At 37.6% G+C, this 20,725-nt stretch overlaps 2 protein-coding genes and 1 long non-coding RNA gene across 6 annotated transcripts in view; 2 read left to right on the forward strand and 1 right to left on the reverse strand.

Moving 5' to 3' along the window:
• Positions 1-6: 6 nt before the first annotated feature.
• Positions 7-5,010, forward strand: LOC149043072 (WD repeat-containing protein 25-like). Its single transcript, XM_089211189.1, has 3 exons — positions 7-406; positions 674-814; positions 4,542-5,010. The coding sequence occupies exons 1-3, from the start codon at positions 356-358 to the stop codon at positions 4,563-4,565; spliced, it is 216 nt and encodes a 71-aa protein (XP_089067315.1). The 5' UTR covers positions 7-355; the 3' UTR covers positions 4,566-5,010.
• A 600-nt stretch (positions 5,011-5,610) lies between these two features.
• On the forward strand, positions 5,611-15,265 carry LOC149043073 (uncharacterized). Its single transcript, XM_089213689.1, has 4 exons — positions 5,611-5,756; positions 6,860-7,093; positions 13,573-13,995; positions 14,280-15,265. The coding sequence occupies exons 1-4, from the start codon at positions 5,611-5,613 to the stop codon at positions 14,560-14,562; spliced, it is 1,086 nt and encodes a 361-aa protein (XP_089069815.1). The 3' UTR covers positions 14,563-15,265.
• A 370-nt stretch (positions 15,266-15,635) lies between these two features.
• Positions 15,636-20,725, reverse strand: part of LOC149043074 (uncharacterized) — a 28,053-nt gene continuing 22,963 nt past the window's right edge. Inside the window, exons 1-4 of one of the 4 annotated variants that reach the window (XR_016188120.1) lie at positions 17,958-19,389; positions 17,751-17,792; positions 15,730-17,474; positions 15,636-15,665 (exon numbers count right to left, since the gene is read on the reverse strand). This is a non-coding gene — a long non-coding RNA (uncharacterized LOC149043074). Of the gene's footprint in view, positions 15,666-15,729; positions 17,475-17,750; positions 17,793-17,957; positions 19,393-20,725 lie in introns of those variants that run through there. The other 3 variants (XR_016188119.1, XR_016188122.1, XR_016188121.1) reach the window with 3 other exon arrangements.

Genomic DNA, 20,725 nt, shown 5'->3' on the forward strand with positions numbered 1-20,725 from the left:
CTTTGTTTAATACATTTTTCTCAAAAATGGATGAAACAGATTGTAAACTACAGTGTAACTATCACAAGTGGTAACTTTTTGAGCACTTGACACAATTAAAAATGGTCAGGCTACAAAAAAATGCCAGCCACACAGGCTGGTGGGAACTTGGTGGTGGGAATAAGTTTTTTGTCATTGAACCACAGTTAGATAATAATTGGATGGAATTTTCATTGGGAATGTATATTTTTGGTAGATTGCATCAACATACTCAGCTCTATTTGGTCAAGTACAGGATATAACATTTCTACCAGGAGTAGAAGAATTTGTCTCTGCTGCTGAAGTTGTCAGACAGAATTCAACAGACAAGGGGATCATGGTGTGGGATTTTAGATCAACAGCAGTTTTATCAAATCAAATTTATCAGGTGTACTAAGTAGACTGCACTTGGAGCAAAGTACCCCAAACCCTTTACAGCCTAACATCAGTATGTATATTCTCTATACATTTCTTCAGGTGCTGACAAGGAGAACTTGTTGAGCAATCAAGAGCTTCTTCAGTTGGTGATCATTTCCTTTACTCTTGTGACCTAGTAAGGTGTCATTAAGGGGTGATATTGTAAGGAGAAATTAGATGCTAATCACTTGTATTTTACTTATGGGTGATAAAAGTATATTAATTTTGGTATTTTCAGGAAGCCTTTACATGCACTTGCTTGAAGGTCCACCCTTACAAATCACATTTTGTGGCACAGTCAAATGGTGACTACATTGCTTTGTTCTCAACAAGAAAACCATATAAGCTGAATAAGTTTAAAAGATACAAAGGCCATGAGGTAATAAACTTTAATATGGTACTCTAACAATTGCCTTATTATGGCATAAAATCCTGAAAAATTCCCTACTCTTAGAGGTTGGTCCATCAGAGAAAAAAATATTCCAGTGAAAATCCTTTGGTTCACAAGTCCACATGGTGAAAAGCCCATCTAAAAAAAAACTGTTCCCCACCCCCCACTTAAATTCCTTGTCAGGAATCCCTATTCACATGCCACTGTTCCCACCCCAACTTTGACTCACTGCCTCAATAATAATAATAATAATAATAATAATAATAATAATAATCTTGAAGCAAACAGAACAGTGATATTTACTTTTATGTTGAAAATGCTATGATGAGAAAGTGTGACGTAGAAGCAGATTTCAAAGTCAGATCCATCCCTTAAGGGAATGTAAAAGGCTCGACAAGAAAAAAGTTTTGATAAAACTGAACACTTCTTTCTTATTAATCTTTAATTTGTTACTATTAGGTTTGTGGTTATCATATTGGATGTGATTTCAGTCCTGATGGAAAAATAATTTGTTCTGGCTCAGCAGATGGGAAAATTTTTTTCTGTGATCACAGCATGGCTCATGTGATGAGGACAATAGAGGCTCACTCTGCTCCATAAACAGATGTTGCCTACCACCCCACCCTACCCAGCTGGGTGGCAACCTGTGGGTGGGATGGGCGGGTTAAAGTTTGGACATAATATCTGAGCAAAGCAATTTTCAAATAATAGTTCCAAGATCAACCAAGGATCGTTTACAATTGGTTTTGTGTTCCTTTACTCTGTGATTGGTCTGGAAAACTCCATTCTCAACGTCCACTCCACCAGATATTATTGACCCTTTACACCCCAAGAGTGATAAGCATCTAATTTCTCCTTGCTGTATCACCCCTGAATCACTCATTAAGGTCATGAGAATACCAGCCACTGTCTTAACCCCTTCATTCCCAAGATATTGTTGGTAATTCTCCTTACTGTGTGTCATACAATTCTTATGATGTTAGTTTGGAGAATTTGGTATTGGATCAACTAATAATCCCCTAATTGATATGTTTCTTTATTCTTATCACTTAGTCAGCTTCACTTAGCAGTAATAATGTAAGGAGAAATTCTGTCTTGGTCACTCATAGGAGTTAAAGAGTTAGTCAACTAGATTTAATATAAAAACTAATAAATAAAATATATAAAAGCCTTGTTCACTTGCATTTTCCCATTCTTTGGGCAGTTTTCTTGTTTTCACTTTGAGTTCACGTTGGCTTCCTGAGATGCATGTAACTATCTGTGCTCTGATTGGCTTTGATCACTTTTGGATTTACCACACCACAGTGGAAGTGTACATAATTCAAATTTCTTTGGTTCCCCATTATTGCAAGACAATTAAAATCTTAAGCAATTATCTGTTCATGAATATACTCATATTTTATTCAAGTCTTATCTCCTTGATATAAAGTTGCATATGAAATACTGATCAATCTTTAATCCAACTATTAAGCATACACTTGACACCAAACCACATAGGATCTTTCTTTCTTCATTCCTGTTCCTATTCCTTTGGGCACTCATATATCAAGACGGTCAACTAAAATCATTACATCAAGGAGTTACCTAAGTGTTGTGCAATTGTAGCTTAAAGAATAATCTCAATTTTGGAAAAAGGCATGCAGGAATGAACCCTTTAACTCCCAGGAGTGATTTATATGTAACTTCTCCCTACAATATCCATACATTAACCAACAAACATTTAATGAGATTACTCAAACTTATCAGTTAGAGGTTGTTATCATGATATAACACTAAATTCTTGTAACTAAATTACAAGGAAATGTGTAACAGCTAGATGGGAGAATTAACAATCAGATCGTGGGAGTTAAAAGGTTAAAAGAACCAAAAAGAAAGGTAGAGACTAGCAATAAGTTTCGCTTTGAATAAGAACTATGGAACATTATCACAAATTATTGCTTACCAAAGTTTGTGGGTCTTGATTACTTTAGAGAATTATGGTCTAAAACTTGTCTTCCATTCCAAAAACAATCTTGATTACACATGGTCTTATTCTGAACTGAAATACTAACGATAATTTTCTATGTTAAAAGCGCGTATCAGAGAGGTGTCAATCTAACCAGAAATATTTTGCAGTTTCTCCTGGAAGCAGTAACATTCAGCCTTAAAGGAAGCAAAAAGTATGGAGAATAATAACTGATGTGAGGGTGTAAAGTGTTATTCAAATCTTAGGGTGTATCCTTGGAATATGGAGTATTTTTTAGGCCAAATTTAGTTCCTAACTACCAGGTTTAAACTGGGGCTAAATTGTAACATCTGCACTACTTAACTTTTGCGAAGATATTGTCATTATTTTAAATTCATCCAATTATGGAAAACAAACTATGAGGCAAGTGAAAGTCTTGATGAATAATTTTGAAGAGAGTTCAAGGCTGGATTTAAATGTTGTCCAGCCCTCATTTCCTTGGAAATGTATGTATGCCGTGCTCTTGTCAATCATAAACAAAAGCTCGCTGCCTAGAAGAAAAGAATATAAGGTTTTAGGGTATCTTTGCAGTTCTTTATGGTAAAAAAAAAAAGAAATCTTTTTTCCCGGCTGGCGGGATCGTACTCTTTGCTTTTAGAGCGTTTCCTGAACAAAAGCTCTGAAGTCGAAAAACGGCTGTGTTGGCAAGTGACAGAGATTCACTGGAAAGGTGAAGCTGTTCGAGAGACATTTATATAACACGTTGTATGATATTCCATGCACTCGCCCCAAATGAGGGCTGATATTAATCGAATAAAGTAATTTTATTAAGTGTCGTTAAACTTAGAACAAAAGTTTTTCCAGAGACCAATAAGAGCTAAGTTAAATACCACAAAGAGCCAATGAGAACTCATAGAGATAGCGAGCATACCGATTGAAGCACGGGAAATGGAATCGATCAAGTCGCGGTTGGTTTTAGTTTTGCGACTGATTAGTTGAGGGGATGGTACATGTTTCATAAAACAACCAAATGGCAAAATTAAGCAAAACTAAAGCAATCCTAGAATGCGTTTGACACTCAACTGAAAACTTCCCATCAAGGTACGTTTCCAGGTTTTTTCTTTGTGTCCTGCTCGTGACAAGACGAAAAACTCCTTTATTTCTTTACGAAGCTCACAATTTATCAGCTTTCTATTTCCTCACAGACGAAAAAAACACCTTATTTTATTTCTTCACTAAGCTCAAAATTTATCAGCTTTCTGATTCCATTTATTCACATAACACTTTGAAAAATGCGGATCCCGGCAGTGCTTGTAGGACTGGGCCCAGTTGCTCGAAGGCCGATCAGCGCTAACCCAGGGTTAGAGTTTAATCCAGGTTTCTTTATTTCTCTTTTCAAAGTCTTTTAGGGAAAAATTTCCCTAGTTGTTTTATTAGAACATCCGATGATCAAATTGCAAGCAAAAAGATTTGAACTTAATTTTCATTCAAAACTTACAGACCTGACATCAAATTCCACACTAAACCTTGGTTATCGTAACCCAGCTTTGAACAACCTGGGCCAGGTGTCATATATGAACTTAGGGTCTTTGTAACTGAATTGTAGAACATCGGAGCACAGAATCCCAATTCTGAGATTTGACTCTTGGCGGGACTTGTATATTTTTTTGAAGTGTAGGAAAAAGACCAAGCTCAAAACTTCACCATCTTTCTCAACTCTTTGTTCAAAGAGGGAGTAATTTCCATTCTTTAAATGCTCTTTTTTCGCAGGTGAGAATGGCATCGATAAAATAGGAAAGCAGGATGAGTCGAAATCAGATGGACATACTTGTGTAAAGAATCAATTCGGCCAATTTCTAACGGCCAAGTATGTGATTATTACTGTGCCACTGACAGTTCTCAAAGATGGTGATATTTTATATTTTATTAAGCTTATATTATGCACTTATATATCCTTTTTTGACCTATGGAATAATTATCTGGGAAAATACCTATAAGACCACTCTTCAACCAATTTTCATTTTACAAAAAAGAGCTATGCGATTAATTACCTTTTCTAGATTTGATGAGCACTCTAGTCCTTTATTTAAATCTCTTGAAATTATAAAATTCCTAGACCTAGTAACTTTTAATTTAGCAATCTTTATGTATAAATATCATAATCAATTATTGCCATCAGTCTTTAGTTCTTTTTTTAGTAAAATTTCGCAAATCCATACCTATAATACAAGGCTTGGTGCAAAACAGTCTTATTATCTTCCAAAAAGCAAGAACAAATTATGGTATATTCAATATCAGATTTCAAGGTCCATCAGTATGGAATTCCATTGACGAAGACATAAAATTATCTTCATAGTCTTTGTTTAAAAAGAAAGTACAGCAGCAATTTATCAAAGATTACTAGACATCTGTATTGTCTGTGTAACTTTAAAATGGAAATAATACTGTTTTGCAATGTATGAATTTTAGTCTCTTTAATATACTGGTAGTTTACCTTTGTATGCGTTTCTGTATCTCTTTGTTTTTGTGTCCCTGACCTAAACATTTAAACATCTTTTCTTTCAACTGGCTGCCTGGCATTTTTAACTCTTAGGTTATTTCGGGCAGCCATCGCCCCTATCATTGTCTGTACTATTATTATAAATTTTTCTTTCTTGTATATTTTGGGGTGAAAAAATAAAGTTGTTGTTTTTGTTGTTGTTGTTGTTGCAAAAAACGAGCCATAGACGGAATAGAAATGAGAGGGAGAGTGAAAATTGTTTGTCGTTTCAAGTCACAATTCTGGCCGGACAACTTAAACCTATTATACAGAGTAAGGGGCTTTGTGAGCCAAATATGGATGTACACACGTGATTCGACAGAGGGCACTGAGAAGTGTCACCTGATCGTGGGCTTTCTAACGGCTGAGCCCGCAGAAGAGAAAATTAACTTCAGCGGACAGGAAGTCTCAGATGGGTTTCTTCAAGATTTGGATCACATATTTCGGTAAGTGCCCCACCCTTTAAAAAAAGTAGATAGGAAGAATAGAAATTTTGGAGACATTTGTGGAACTTCAGAATTACGGGAGGTAGATACGAAATATTCATCACAGTTTAAGTTGAATTTTTATTTCAAATCTCATTGAAGCCTTGAATAGGCATTAAAGTGCATTTATTCGAGTTTATCAGTGAATTCTAAGTATACACAAAGTGATTTTGGCATAATTGGCAAATCCGATGGTGGCAGTCAAAAACTATACGTATTCTACTAATAATCGCACACAGATTTCAAAAGTACAAAGAGACAATGATTGGATTGTAGTGAATGTATTTTTGGTCATGAATATTTGAATTTATTTTGTGAATATGATTTTGATTATGAACTGTTTACCTTTCTCGAATCATCGAATTGTACAAATATTGCAAATAGACAAATGAATCTTCAAGACCGGTTTTTTAAATATAAACATTTGATGAAGTAGGCGTGTGGTGATCTTTCAAGGTTCATCTACCTGTGAGTTGTTAAACATTTTTCTGGCAAAGCGTAACTCTGATTCTGAAAAGTTATTAAGGTCGCTACTTTTTTCGTTGAAAGGTTTTTGAGAGTCCTTGGGACGCGTTAAGGTAAAGAGGAGATATGTATTGTTTTGAGCTGCTCTTTAAGTTGCTGTTAATCCTTTAACTCCCATGAGTGACCAAGACAGAATTTCTCCTTACAATATCAATACAATATCAACCAGATAAGAGATGAGAATAAAGAATGTATCAAGTTGAGGGATAATTAGTTGATCCAATACTAAATTCTCTGAATAGTCAACATAATCTCTTGTGTCGATTACTTGGGGCAGACTGCGCTGCGACTGTCACCGCGATCTATAATGACGGTGTAATAAGACTTGAAAACTGACTTCTTTGATCGGATTTTGCCGAGTTTTCTCGAGTTAGCGTTAGAGGATGGATGGGAATACCTAACTAAAGATAACTATGCTAACATTTACACTGCTTTCTTTGTCTTCTCTCGATTGCGCCAGAAACACAATGAAAAAACAGATGCTGCGTGAAAGCTTTAGTGCAAGACTGAATTTTTTCCAGTCTTTGTTTTTACTCTAGCTTAATTACTGCTCCGCATTTCAATTATATCAGAAGCGAAGTTGACTATTTACCAAAAATCATCAATGGCCCACAGGATAACAAGGCATCTAAGACTGCTGCGTCAGTTGAAATGCTTAACGGCCTTGAAAACCTCCAGCAAGTCTCAGAATTGTACTTATATGACGCTCTTAACTTGTTGAGTTGCATGACATTAGACGTGAAGACATTAGTTTATCTTTTTGCATCAGAAAGGTAAGCTTTTCACGGTGTTAGATTGCCCAAGAAACATTGGAAATGCACCGAAGAAGGCTTAAAGAAGACAACCGTGACTAGCGTACGTTATTAGGGTAGAACTTTGAAAAATTCTAAAATGAACGATATCTTTATTTTGGTGAAAATAGATAAATTTTCGCCTTTTGGTGACCATAGTCTTCAACAGACCAATGCTGGTTGAGAAAATCATCTCTCACCGAAAAGGCTCTCCTAAGTTAGGAAATGGACTAAACCGTTTGATTGAGAAAAAATGTTAGTCGGGGAACCCTATTGGAGACCCTCATCGAATGGCGTCACTCTGATGAGCGCAACGTATCGTATTTCGGATCTTGCTCGCTTCGCTGATTGAAATGGTAACATGATCTCTTGTAGAATAAAAAAAAATTTATCTTCAAAGTTTCCACGATGAGCAGGTCAAACCTCTTTAGATATTTCTGCAAGGAAAAAGTCTTTTTTTTCAATTACGTGCCGAAGACGCCACTTTGAAATTATTTTGAGATGTTTATCATCTATTGAAGCGTCACGGTTAGAACTGAAAAATTATATCTTCGGATCTACCAGGAATAATTCGCTTATTCAAACGGTAAAACGCTCTCTCTCCAAAGGAAAGAAAAATTTCGTCGTAAATTTTCATGATGCGTCAATCACTCCCTTAAGACGTTTCAGTAAGGTAAAGCTTTGTTTTTTTCACGCGCCATTCTGAAATGATTGTGAGATGTTCATCGTCTTCTATAGTACAGTACGAAACAAACAATAAGTAGCACCGAAAAACAGTGTGATCACCTGCTAACATTTCGTGTAACATTCGAAGCGATTCGAAGAAATCGTCACTAATCGTTAAACGACCGAAGATGTTCCGAAACGAACAAAAGCCAAGAGCAAGGAATATCGAGTAAAACTCGGCAAACTTCGTTGTGGGCGAAGGAGTCGTTCGCATTCTATTGTTACCCTCACTCACTCAACTGGACAACATTATGGCTTCGCCTTCATAGGAAGCAGTAGCCATAAAAAGTGAAATATTTGTTAACCACAATCTGTCAATCACAGGGATATAGATTGAACCGTGATACACATGTACTTGAAGATTCTGCTGGAGACTTGCAAGTTGGGATCAATTATAAACAGTTATTAGATTCGGTTTTTTACGATATCTAGAATAATCAAAACTAAATTAAAATTCTCGAACGTGATTGATATCGACAGCCCGATTTGAGCACTTATAGGACAGTGTAATAAATTAGAGTCATAGGACATTTAAAGGGACAGGTAACACGTTATGCCTGTGTAAGTGGACAGAACACGTCATGTGGGCGCGCTGATGTCTCACATTTCGTCAGGTTAACTGTTGCGCAACCTTTTGACTCTGACGCATGCGCGACGTTTTGACTAATGAGCACATGGCATGGTGTAATGTGCGGACGAAGAGAAGCTTTCGCAGTGCAAAATCAGCACAGACACTGTGTATAACACCCTCAAAACGCATAGAAAATATGCACACATCGTTCGCGGTAGACCCACACTAAAAGATGTCGAGCGTTTTCGGAACGGGTCGGTCCGCGAACCTTATGAGAGATCTCTTTATGTACGCACATTTATGAGTACAGTCGAACCTCGATTGTCCGGACTCATCGGGACCTCGGTAAATAGTCCGGATAATCGAAAATATGAATATTAATGAGATAGAAATGTGAAATAATTATCTGCTTATCTTTAATCAATAGAACGGCAAGCTTTCGCTTCGTGGGCATGTTTCTGATTTGAGTTTACGATCGATCGCTCGTGTGTTTACATAACCCACGCAGAAGGAACTAATCAAGCATGAAATTCCCTTGGCAACAAAACAATTGAGCTAACCATATATCAGCTGAACGCATCAGAATACTTCTTTGACTCGTCGCACTTTCGAATTTTGAAAAGCGCATAGGATAATACGCTGTTTCAACGGCCTTTTGAAAGGATTATTGGGCTTTTTGCGACTTTGAGTTTTCAAGATCACAACTAATTAATATTCATGGCAAAAATTGGGACCAGAGAAGAAAGTCCGGATAATCGAATAGTCCGGAAAATCGGGGTCCGGATAGTCGAGGTTCGACTGTAAAAAAAAAAAAATAAAAAAAATAAAAAAAAAAATAAAAAAATAACTTTATTTAAGTGTCAGTGTATTTTAGCACTGCTGTGCTAATTGGGGACACTGTAAATAAGGAAACAAATATCGTAAATGAACAGAAACTCGTTAAAAACCCCAACTGGTAGGAGGCAGACCAGTTGGCTATTTACAAAGCGTGCAGGAGTTGAATTCGGGGCCACCGAAGACAAATCCATCCAGTGGCAGGGAGGAGGACTTGAACCCTGGTCCTCCGGCTAACAAGTGCAGCTCCCTAACCACTAGGCCACGCTCGCCTCCTCAAACCTTTCATCGAGAAACATGTTATATCAACTGAGCTATCTAATGCAATCGAGATTATTTCCGGTTGCGTTTATCGCTTGTTTCCACTTGTTTTCGCCTTAACACAGCGCTCCACCAACTGAGCTAACAAGCCAACTGAAAGCTGGTCATTATGTTGGTTCTAAAAAAACCTTCCAAGTGGTGAATAATGACTAAGTGGTGAATAATTACTCGAGCTAAACCTGTTATTCTACGTTTGCACGAGGTCATCGCAACGCCCTTGATTATACTGCATCGTTTGTTTCTTTATGACCGACTAATGACTAATTCAGCAAGTGGTGAATTATGGCTAAGTTGTGAATAATGACTCGAGGTAAGCCTATTGTTCTACGTTTGCAGAAGGTTACCGCAAATTCCTATTATACTCAAGCATCTACGTGTCGACCGAAACAAACAAGTCTCGGCTGAACGTAGCACAACACACAAAGACCTTCATAAATTGACATAACTTTAAAGCTTCATCGGGCCGATAAAAATTTTGGACATAGTGAGACACGACAAAACTACTGGCCACTTTATTTCATTTCTAAGATAAAGCTTCTCAGAACCATACAAGCATAAAAATACCATCAGACCAACACACTTTGTTATTTGTTCATCATTGAATTATTTTGCTACATATCTCTTTACATTTTCAATAACAACATTTTCAAATATACAGCAAAAACCTAGCCTCAGTCATCGCAAGTATGAATTTAGATATCATCTCTCTTCTCAAAACACGTTATCCGACTTCTCCAAGGACCTGCACAGAAAAAATGAAAATGAGCAGGAAAGCTAACGAAAGAAGTACTAAGAAAAACTTTCCTCCATAGCGGAAAGAGGAAAGTAACTAGCTCAACTGACAAAAGCGATCTAAAAACTCCTTGATAAATTACCAACGTTTCTTCAAGACTTCGCAGATAAGGGGTGGTGGGAAACAAAGTGAACATATTGGGTAGAAAGTGTTCTGGAATCCTTATCTAACTGATTTAGAAAAAGATGCTAAAATAGCTTACCCTGGTTTCTTAGCTCTGGCGTTCATCGTTTTCCGTGGGATGCCGATTTCTGTTTGTTGGGACGCTGTAGTTTACGTTCTCCCTTCTTCTTCTCTCTCCGTCTCTATTCAATTCCGGTCTTCTTACTGCACACTGCTCGTGAACTTCTGCCATAACCCTCCGGTGCACAGCTCTGCCAATATCCATCAATAGATACAGGATTATCGACAGAAGAATTACAACGAATATAACGAAAAAGCCTTGAATTATAAGCATGATGTGAAGCTTGATGCGCGACAAGCCATATAAAGTTTTCCACTCGATCTAAGAAGTCAGCAGCAACATTCTGTCGGGCATTCCATAGCTTTGTGGTCACCTCGGTTAGAAAATTAAGGGGCAAATGAAAGTCAAAATCTAGCTCTTGTTATGATAAATAGCGACCCTCGTCTCGACAACAAATTGTAGCCTCAGGCCTTTTAGCGAACTTGAATTATCATTCAATCAAACCTTGCCGTTGTAACAAAGGTCTACGTATACAAAGAAAATGCTTGGTTATGATATTTTTTAAAACCAATTTTCATAAAACGTTGAGCAAGAGAATATAAACATGTATGCCATTTATATTCTCTTACATCTAGTCAATATTTTCTTTGCACATAGAGTGCATTTTATGAGGTCGGATGTTTCGCAAATAGCGCGGGAAAAGTTGATCGACGGCATATAGTTTAGGCCGGTTTGGAAAGATCCGTCAAGGGTAGGTAAGTTTAGAAACTCTTAGACTTCTGGTGACTTAGAAGGATAGATTAACGCGACAGGAAAAATCTGTCATATGTCTTCGGGTACCGTATTTTCTCGCATAAGCACCCAAAGACATGTGCTCGTTAATTTTTGCCTGTTACCTCTGCTGCACAGCTCTGTCACTTTCCATCAGGATATAGAGGATCATTAACATAAGAAAGTCAACGAATAGACTGAAAAAGTCTTGAATAGTGAGCAAGATGTGGAGAATGCTTTCAGAATGAGCCAGCAGAAGAGCAAAAAGTAAGCCGTAGTACTGAAACTTTCCACGCGATACAAAAGCCAAACTGAAGTGGTCAACAAGAGACCTATATTTAGCTGTCATCACAATGTGCTCACCAGGGCACAAACAAGAGTACAGAATTCCTTGCAGCTTTTCATGCGCGACTTAATACATGTGAATGCACAAAAAGCATGTATAGATGAGGCCTGTTACATCGAAAAAAAAAAAAACAGCTATACGATGTTAAAAGTTAGAGGTTTCAAAAAGAATGAACTCATAAGCAGTTTTGCCACTCAGTAAGTTGGTCGTTTGCGATGGCGAGTATGCTAGTTACATGAAGAAGGAAATAAACGATGGCAAAGATCTCATAATTGAAGACAAGCACTAAAAAGTCCTGAATAGTGAGGATGGTGTGGAGAATACTTCAAGAACGAGCCAGCAGAAGAGCAAAAAGTAAGCCGCACAAAGTCAGTTTCAGTTAAGAGTAAAACTAAAGTCTAGAGACCTATATTTTGCATTCCATTCATCACAATGTGCTCAGCCAGCCAGAAACGAATTTAGTATGGGATCAATTAATAATCCCCTAAATGATATTTTTCTCAATCACGTTTCATCACAATGTGCTCAGCCAGCCAGAAACGAAACCATTTGGACCAATGATGTTTAAAAAAAATAATCAAAACAGATTTCAGTTGACGTCAGTCAGCCTTTTTCACGTGCCAGTGCACAGCTCTTAGAAATTATGATTGAAACAAACGTCTGTACATACACAAACAAAACAGTTTATTTCGGGATTTACTCTAGTGATTTCTAAAGATCCTGTAGGTCCGCGGAGGTAGGTAATGCTTGGGATACGTAGATTTCCGTGTAGGAAAAAAAAACGGCATGTTCAACGCAAGCCATCTTTTGTGTCCTACAAATAGTTCTTTCCAAAGAGTAATCTGAGAGCAACCCCTTCCTTTCGGTTTAGCCCTAGTAGCATACGCAGTATAATTTTAGTTTTTTGGAAGGGGAAATTACCAGAGTCAAAACTTGTTCGATCTCTAAGATTGATTATTTTCAGTAAAGGGGGTAAGTTTCTAAAGAAACTGTAGTGCTGCGTCGGTGGGAGAGTATAACAGGGTGTAGTAATAGTATTATTAAGATTGCGTCTGCCCCAGTTCCCACTTTCAGAAGCAACATGATGGCGTCGAAGAGAAACAAGATGCTCTCTAACATCGTACATTTTGACACATTTAGTCGCCGCCTCTAGTCTTGAATTAAGTGCAGTAGTTAATTATGTTATATCAGAGTAAATACGTAACTCAAAATACAGAAGATATCGTGCTTTTTTAACCATAAATATATGATTTGGACATGTATTGTTTTTTTTCCGTAAAACATAATTTAAGGGAAAGTAGCATAGTTTTCAAAAACAAGCGTAATTTGGGGAAAAAATGAAGCAATGCTACTAGCATGATAGGCTATCTTCACTAGGACAATGTATTTATGTAAACAAGGTGAAGGCGACACATGAAATCCAATTTGAGGACAAAATAGAGATTTAAAATCACAGGAACATTTATCAATTAACAATCAAAAGACATATATCTTGACCATGACTCTGCCTACAGGTGACCCCAGCCTGACTAGAAGAACATGTAATTAGATACACTGCGACAAAATAAGGACCTACAAGCTTCATTCTTGCAGTAGTTTATTCAGAGAATTGTGGTTACCTGGTTGTAACATTTTCCCTTCGTTAGATTTGAGTTTCGTCCTTTCGTGAGAGTTTCATGCAACTAACCTCTTTCTGAAATTGTTGGCACAGTTATTGTGCCTCTATATGATTACTACAAAGCCTTTGTTTCTCAGCGATGGTTAATTTTTTTTTCATTTTAAAACCTTTTACTTGTCCTCCTAAAAAAGTTGTATTTGGATGGAATTCGGATTTTGTTTTAAGAGAGCTTAAGGATTCAAATGCTAACTAAAATTTGGCGAGGAAAGAATGTCTTGATTCATATATTTCGGGCAGGAGACAGGGTGAGATCCAACAACAGTGGACGAATTCTTCTGAAAAATCAACATGGCTAGGAGATGACCGCCAAGCACGTGATCATTACCGTACCACTAACAGTCCTCAAAGATGGCGACATAACCTTCACTCAGCACTTCCCGCTGACAAGAAAAAGGCCATACGCACGATACAGATGCTGGGCGCGTGGAAAATCGCTTGTCGTTTCAAACGCCGCTTCTGGCCGGAGAAGCTGCATCAAATTTACAGCGTTCGTGGGTTCGCTAGTGAGATATGGACTTGCTCACATGATTGTCCCGACAGTGACGAAAAATGTCACGTGGTTGTCGGGTTTGAAACTGCCGAGCCCGCGGAAGAGAAACGGTATCTCAGCGGACAGGAAGTGTTGAGAGGATTTTTGAGTCATCTGGATGAGATATTTGGGTATGAATGTACCGCAAAGTTGAGTAGGCCCTAATAGATTGTGCTTGTAAGAGAGGCATATTGTGTCACCAGCATTGTCCAAAAATCAGGCTAAAATTTATGCTCAGTTTTGAAAATTATGCTATTTTTACTTAATTTCTGCTTTTTAAAACCTGAAAAGCAAAATTGGAAACTGATTGATGCAATCATGGAATAGGACTGAAGTGACAATTGTTGCACTGTAATACGCCTCCTGCACTCTGTTAAGTGCTGCTGTAACTTTGCTTTTCATTCTTTTATGACAGCACTTCCTCGGACCCAAGCCCTGCCAGCGACTCGTTCATGGACTTCGTGTACTTCCATTGGTCAAACCATCCTTACATTCGCGGGGGATATACCTCGCCCACTGCGCATGCTTACGAACTCCGTCGCGTGCTCGCCAGCCCTGTTGACGATCGCTTGTTCTTTGCGGGTGAAGCCACGAGTTCAAGGTCATGTTCGACTGTACCTACTGCGATCGAAACTGGAACACGCGCGGCAGATGAAGTTTGTTGTGCGGCTGGAATTCTTCCTCTTGCAAAACTTTAATCATAGCTGTTTTCCTTAAGCGCCGCTGCGGTGCCAGATTAAAGTATTAGTAACTTATTTGACAGTGTTGCTGAGGGAGAGACGTCGAGTAGTTGGAAATTAAGAGAAATTGCTAATGTGGCGCCACATGCAATTTACTGTAACCTGGGAAAGAGATTTTGATATTCAAAACATTTTATCTATGTATGAAATAATATTGTTAAAAAACCCACAGCAAGCTTTCAGCGAGACACCACACTGATCAAGGATTCTCCAAGCTAACTTGATACTGAAAATGAACGAGTTAAGACTAAATTCTTAATGGCTCATCAGTAAAGCACAAGTGCCGACTGATAACCCTTTCACTCCCAAGAACTGATTGTTAATTCTCCCCTCTAACTTCACACATCTTCTGCTAAATAAGTTTCCAGAATTTGGTGTTAGCTCGAGATAACAACCTTTACCTGATAGTTTGAATCTTCTCACTACCTGTTTGCTTGATAACGTTTGACTGCAGTAGGAAGAAGTTACATTTTAAATCTCTTTCTGGGGTATTGTGCATACATAAAAGCTTAAAAAGGTAACATATTAGAAAGTGGACTAGCTGAATAACCACCAAACATTAAGTTCGGCTGAAAATAAGGAAATTTGCTGAAAAATAAAACCCAGAGAACAAGGAAAGGCAAAAACAAAATGAAGGTACTAATGATATGACAAGGAACAACACTGTAAAATTAAAAGAGCTGATTTGGCCCCAAAAATGGGGCCAAAACGAGTGAGTCCAGTTTGGCACTTGCTTAGGGTCAATTCAGCCCCATTGAAATGGGGCTGTTTTTGGCACCAATTTTGGGGCTGAATTGACCCCGTTGTAGGGGCCAAATTGGACCATGTGAAGGGTGAATTTGAAAAATACAGGGGCCACTTTGAAATTTATAGGGGCCAAAACAGCCCCCGAAATTTCAGCCCTCTCACAAATGGCCCCTTTAAAAAGAGCCAATTCGGCTCCATTGTGGGCCACTTCAGAAGTAGAGGGCTCTTTCCTCTCCATGCTGATTTTACCCCTTACATTCAAATAATGAAAATACACCACATCCTTTATCTTTCAAACACTCATTTATTAGCTTCTAGATATTGTTTCTGTAAAAACCTTTTATGCTACCTGATTTTACAGTTATTAAGAATCTTAACTGTGGTATAAAACAGACAAACTTTGAAACATCATGTGAAAGAATATAACATACATACATATTTAACATTAATTCAACCATTTTCTAAAATAGATCTCTTCCCTAAATCAGTATACTTCTTAACATTGCAAGCATTGCAAGAAATTACACCCAAGAGACACTTGTGAGTAAAGCTTCCCTTTTCAATGACTTAGCAAATGTGGTAATGTAAAGCAGCTTATAATTAAGACTGATTTAAAGTACAGAAAATTATCAAAATAAGACAGAGGCAACAAATGGTCCAGTTCCTGCACAAGAATATAGACCTTGTTTGATTTGTGCATATGAAAAACAAAGAGCCTTAGAGCAGCAAAGAGTATTCTTCCAGTGGATGTGAGAATACATGCACTCATATTACTACTCTAGATATTATCAAAATATAAACTATCAGCAAGTACTACCGCAGGCATTTGCCAAGTCATTGAAAATAGAGGAAACAGTGACAAGAGTCTGCCTGTGCCCAATTTCAAGCAATGCTTGCTCTAAAAAAAGTCAAAATTGCCTTTGACCGATTGTAAGAAAACATAAATAAGCCAAGTAACCCAATGAGAGCATCAAGAATCTTTTCTTATGAGAAGTGACAAATTACACTTCCCTCTGTTACTATATTCAGGTGATTGATGTATTGAAGATCTCCAACAATTAAAATTTGTGCTGGACATAATCTCTGATTGCTGAATCAACATCAGCTACTCTATGCAATAAAAACAAGTTTTACAACCACATTAAAATCAAGCCAAAGTGCAAAAAGTGCCTGTAGCCAGAAAAAAAGAATATATATATATATACACACTTAAGTTAAAGAATTAAAGAGGATGCATCAATTCTCTGTGACTGAGTTTTGTGCCTAAGTGCTTGTCAGACAGAAAAGTTCTGTCTGACAAGTGCTTAGGTGCGAAATTTTGAGTCACAGAGAATTGATGTGTCCTCTTTAATTCTTTAACTTATGTATACTTAGCTCTACTACCACAGCATTGAGCACTTTATGCCAAGGTAGACTCTACCCCCACATTTACATATATTTATATATACATATTGTTTTTCTAAAACTATAAGCTAAAACACCAGAAATGGAAGTGGAAGTTTAGCTCAATGTGTGTAATTTGTCTCCCATTCAAGACTTGAAAAACTAATGTATGACTCCCAAAATATCTGAAAAAAATCAGCTATTCTATGTCCAATATTTATCTAATGGTTTGACAACAGGAATATTTTAAAAAATTGCAAAATCAAAAAAACTAAACAAAAAGGCAAAATTAATACAACCCCAAAGTACTTGAACCTTTGTATCTGGACTTCATTGGCAAATGGGCTCAGAAATTTTAGCTGTTCATCTTAGTACCAAAGTAGCAGTTTTTTGGACTTGTACCTCCAAAATGGTCACAACTTCATTAAATGCATGTGATGACAAACACACAAGAACAAAGGTCATGAACTTAAAAGGTGAGAGTGATTATTTTGCAACTTTTTATTTTAAGGCAAGAGATTCAGCACCACAAAATTGTCTCTCTTCACTGCAAGCAGAAGAGGTGAAGCAATAGATTTTTAGACCATACCAATCCATTCAGTTTCCAAGTCAACTTAGTCTAGTATCCTGCTAACCATACAAGGATACTCTGCAATAATTTTTTTTTGCAATCCACTGTTGCTCAGAGTACTGCTGATGAGATATCCCTTCTGGGTATCCAACTCTACTGAGGCAGAGAACTGTACAAAAAAACAAACAAATGAGCAAATTAATTTGTTGTCGGAGAACAGTAAATTTTTGCAACTACAAAGTTGCAAAATATTTGTAAGCAAACTGTGCATAAGAAGTAAAAACACAATAATGGTGATCATCAATGATGTATTTTCACCAAACTGTATATGTACTTATCAAGAAAAGAAATCATACATCTATGCACTTCAGTTTTAGTTCAGTATTCATGAATAAATAAGGATTGCTTGTAGACTTAAAAAACAAAACAAAGAAAAGTTTCTTACCCTCGATGGTAGTTGGAATTTCGAAAGCCATTCAGGAGGAACCTGTAGGTAAATATTTGTTTTCAAAAAAATTAAACTGTCTGATAACATCCTATCAATTCACTAATTTTTTAATTTACCAGATTTAAAAATTGGGTTTACTTTGTTTTATGTATGGTGCAAGTAAATACATATCTAATATTTCAATAAAAATAAAGCAAATCTCGCCATTTTTGTAGGTGCAATCCCCGAGATTTGTCATCTTTAACTGACCAACTGGCACCTTGTGTGTTTTCCTTTAGGATATAATCGAAAGAAAGTAGTCGATAATGTACTCTTCACCATCCTGCTAAGTTTAATATACAAGAACTTACTTAGACAGTGCTCAGTTCTGTCGCCTCGTCCATAAAACAGAGATCCTTGAGCGATTTATAATATTGATTTACCCATTTCTTTCGGTGCCAATGTCACCTCTAAATTTTCATAATCGCTGATGTTTTCTGAATCATCAATCGACGTTTGAACCGTCTTACTCGAAGGACTTGATTCTGCACGCTCAAAGAGTGATAGCCAAAAAATCAGCTTAAGTGGATGCAAACAAAGACATAGACATAAAAATATCAGTTCATCTTTTCAAGAAAAAGATTAAGAATTCAGAGTGAGAGATCCTAAAATCAGAGAATCTTGAAATAAGTTAAATCCATCTTGTGCAAATGCAGTATTCGAACTGTAACCGTCTCTATCTCTCGGCGCCAAAATTTGATCACGTGACTTTAGTTGCGAAACCGCTGAGACTCAACAAGACTCGGGAGAAGAGGCGAACCATTCATGCGTCAAATTCTCTGGTGGGAAAATTAATTATCGTACCGACGAAGAATTCGTGTCATCTCTAGGTTCAGCGTTCATTGCAATCAATTTCTTGAGCTTTAGACGCTCTTTTATAATAGGGATGTAGTGCCTTGGTACGTCTGCATCTTGGGCGATCGCAAGGAGATCTTGGCCACCGCAACCGTCTTTTTCTGCAAGATAAGATACGAACAAAGATCAATGGAGCGGTCAAGTTTGTGAATGTAAAGTTGCAGTAAAATACGTTGTTAAGAAATTTCTTTTGCCTACCTTTCCTTTCTTAAGTCTCATTCCATGCGACTGTAGCCAAGAAACAGCCTCTTCAGTGACGAATTCGCTGCTATAATTCATTATTGTTTCCGACGCACGTGGTCTAGGTTCGACTAATGCCATCACAGCCAGCTCACGCTCACGTCTCGAGAAAAAGCCAACGATTAATTCGTTGTGTGACTCGGTGTTCAGTTACGAGAGGAACCGTTGAAAATTTGAACACTTTATAAGGAATAGTATAGGGAACGAAATATGGTCGAAAAACGAAAATTATTTTCATATTTTCTTTTTTTTTCAAAAATTGCACCTCGTTGGGGCCAAATTGGTCAATCCTACTTGGCTCTTGGAAGGGCCAAATTGAGAAAAAGTTCCAAAGTAGAATTCATAGGGGCCAATTCAGATTTTGGAGGGGTCGAAATGGTACTTGTCACGCCCGTTTTGGCTCAAATAGTCCAAAACGAACCTTGATGGGCCAAACTGGCCCTCGAGAAATTGGGGCCAATTTGGCTTTTGGGGTCAATTTGGCTCTTTTCATTTTACAGTGAATTACTTTGATCTGTGCCCTTTATTAATGACATTCCGCGACCAAATGCCGAAGGAGCTTTAAAAATCAGTTCAAAAGTACATAGCACTTTACACTGGCATACCATCTCCAAATAAGCGAGGAGGCTTTCAAACAAAAATTATTAGTTCTGTGTATAGAGCTAAATGTCTCACTCCTGTTAGGACTTACTACAAAAAGGCTTGATCAATGTCGCTCTACACAAGAGGAGCGCAGCACTTGTGTTTAATCTTTAAAATCTTAAGCTGTTTCTTCTCAATCCTGGTCTTCGTCCATTAGTCTTCTTTTGCGATCCCGTTCCCTTGCAGTCTGGCTCTCCCTAACTTCCTAACAGCTTCTACCTTTGTACTATCACTTAAGCAATCGTAACTATTTTGAGCAGTCGGCGGAGGTTAAAAATTCACTTTTTTGTAGATTATTACGACTATTACGTCACGAACGTAGAAGTTTTTCGGAGGAATTACAACAATCATCTCAGACATTTCACAAAATTTCTACATGACTAGAAATGTTTGCGAAACTACTCTGATCCGCGACATCTGGGTTCAGGAAACCCAGAATAATAAACTCAAATCCTTCCTCTATCAGTTCAGGCTACACAGAAATAAGCGGGGAAGAAAAGTCTTCAGTTTTTCTTCAAACACTCCACGAGGCATTTGTAAGCCTTTAGTTATTAGTGCGTGCTACTTTCACTTTGTCGAATAAACGTCGCTCCTGAAATACAAGTGCTTGCGTCCTCTCGCCAGGAAATTCCTTGGACAATCATGATTACTGTAGCTCGAGAATTTTCTAGTTTTTGGGCTTCTCTGGTATCACATTGCAAATCAAATAGCATTGATATGAATTAAATGGCCAGAAGATCTGAGTTACTCTCCAAGTTGTGTTACTAAACAGTTTTTATTAACAGCTTGTGATGGTTTCGTAACGTTACTTGCCATAGCGATATGGTTCCATATTTCCTTCCTGGGGAATAAAAGTTTACCAGATAAGGAGAAACCCGATTTTAGTTCTTGCTGAAACTCTACTTAAGAGACCGAACCACCAATTATACGGCTTCTTTCGTCTCTGCCGACCAGTTTCAAGGAAATTCGACAAACAGCCATGGGTACAGTGAATTCAAGGATTTTCAGCCTTATTTGTCACCGTGTCGTGGATCGATAATCCTAAGTGTCTTGATTAAATTGCAGACGGGCTAGTACTGGAGAGAGAAGAAAAGGGAGAAGAAGACGAGGGATCAAAAATTACACAGTTCCGCCAAACTGAAAAGAGGGTGTGAATGGGGTTAAACGACTAGCGACGAAGGGCGTAAAAAATTACT

This window comes from Pocillopora damicornis, chromosome 7, assembly GCF_964200805.1.
Source record: "Pocillopora damicornis chromosome 7, jaPocDami1.2, whole genome shotgun sequence".
Taxonomy (NCBI): Eukaryota; Metazoa; Cnidaria; class Anthozoa; order Scleractinia; family Pocilloporidae; genus Pocillopora; species Pocillopora damicornis.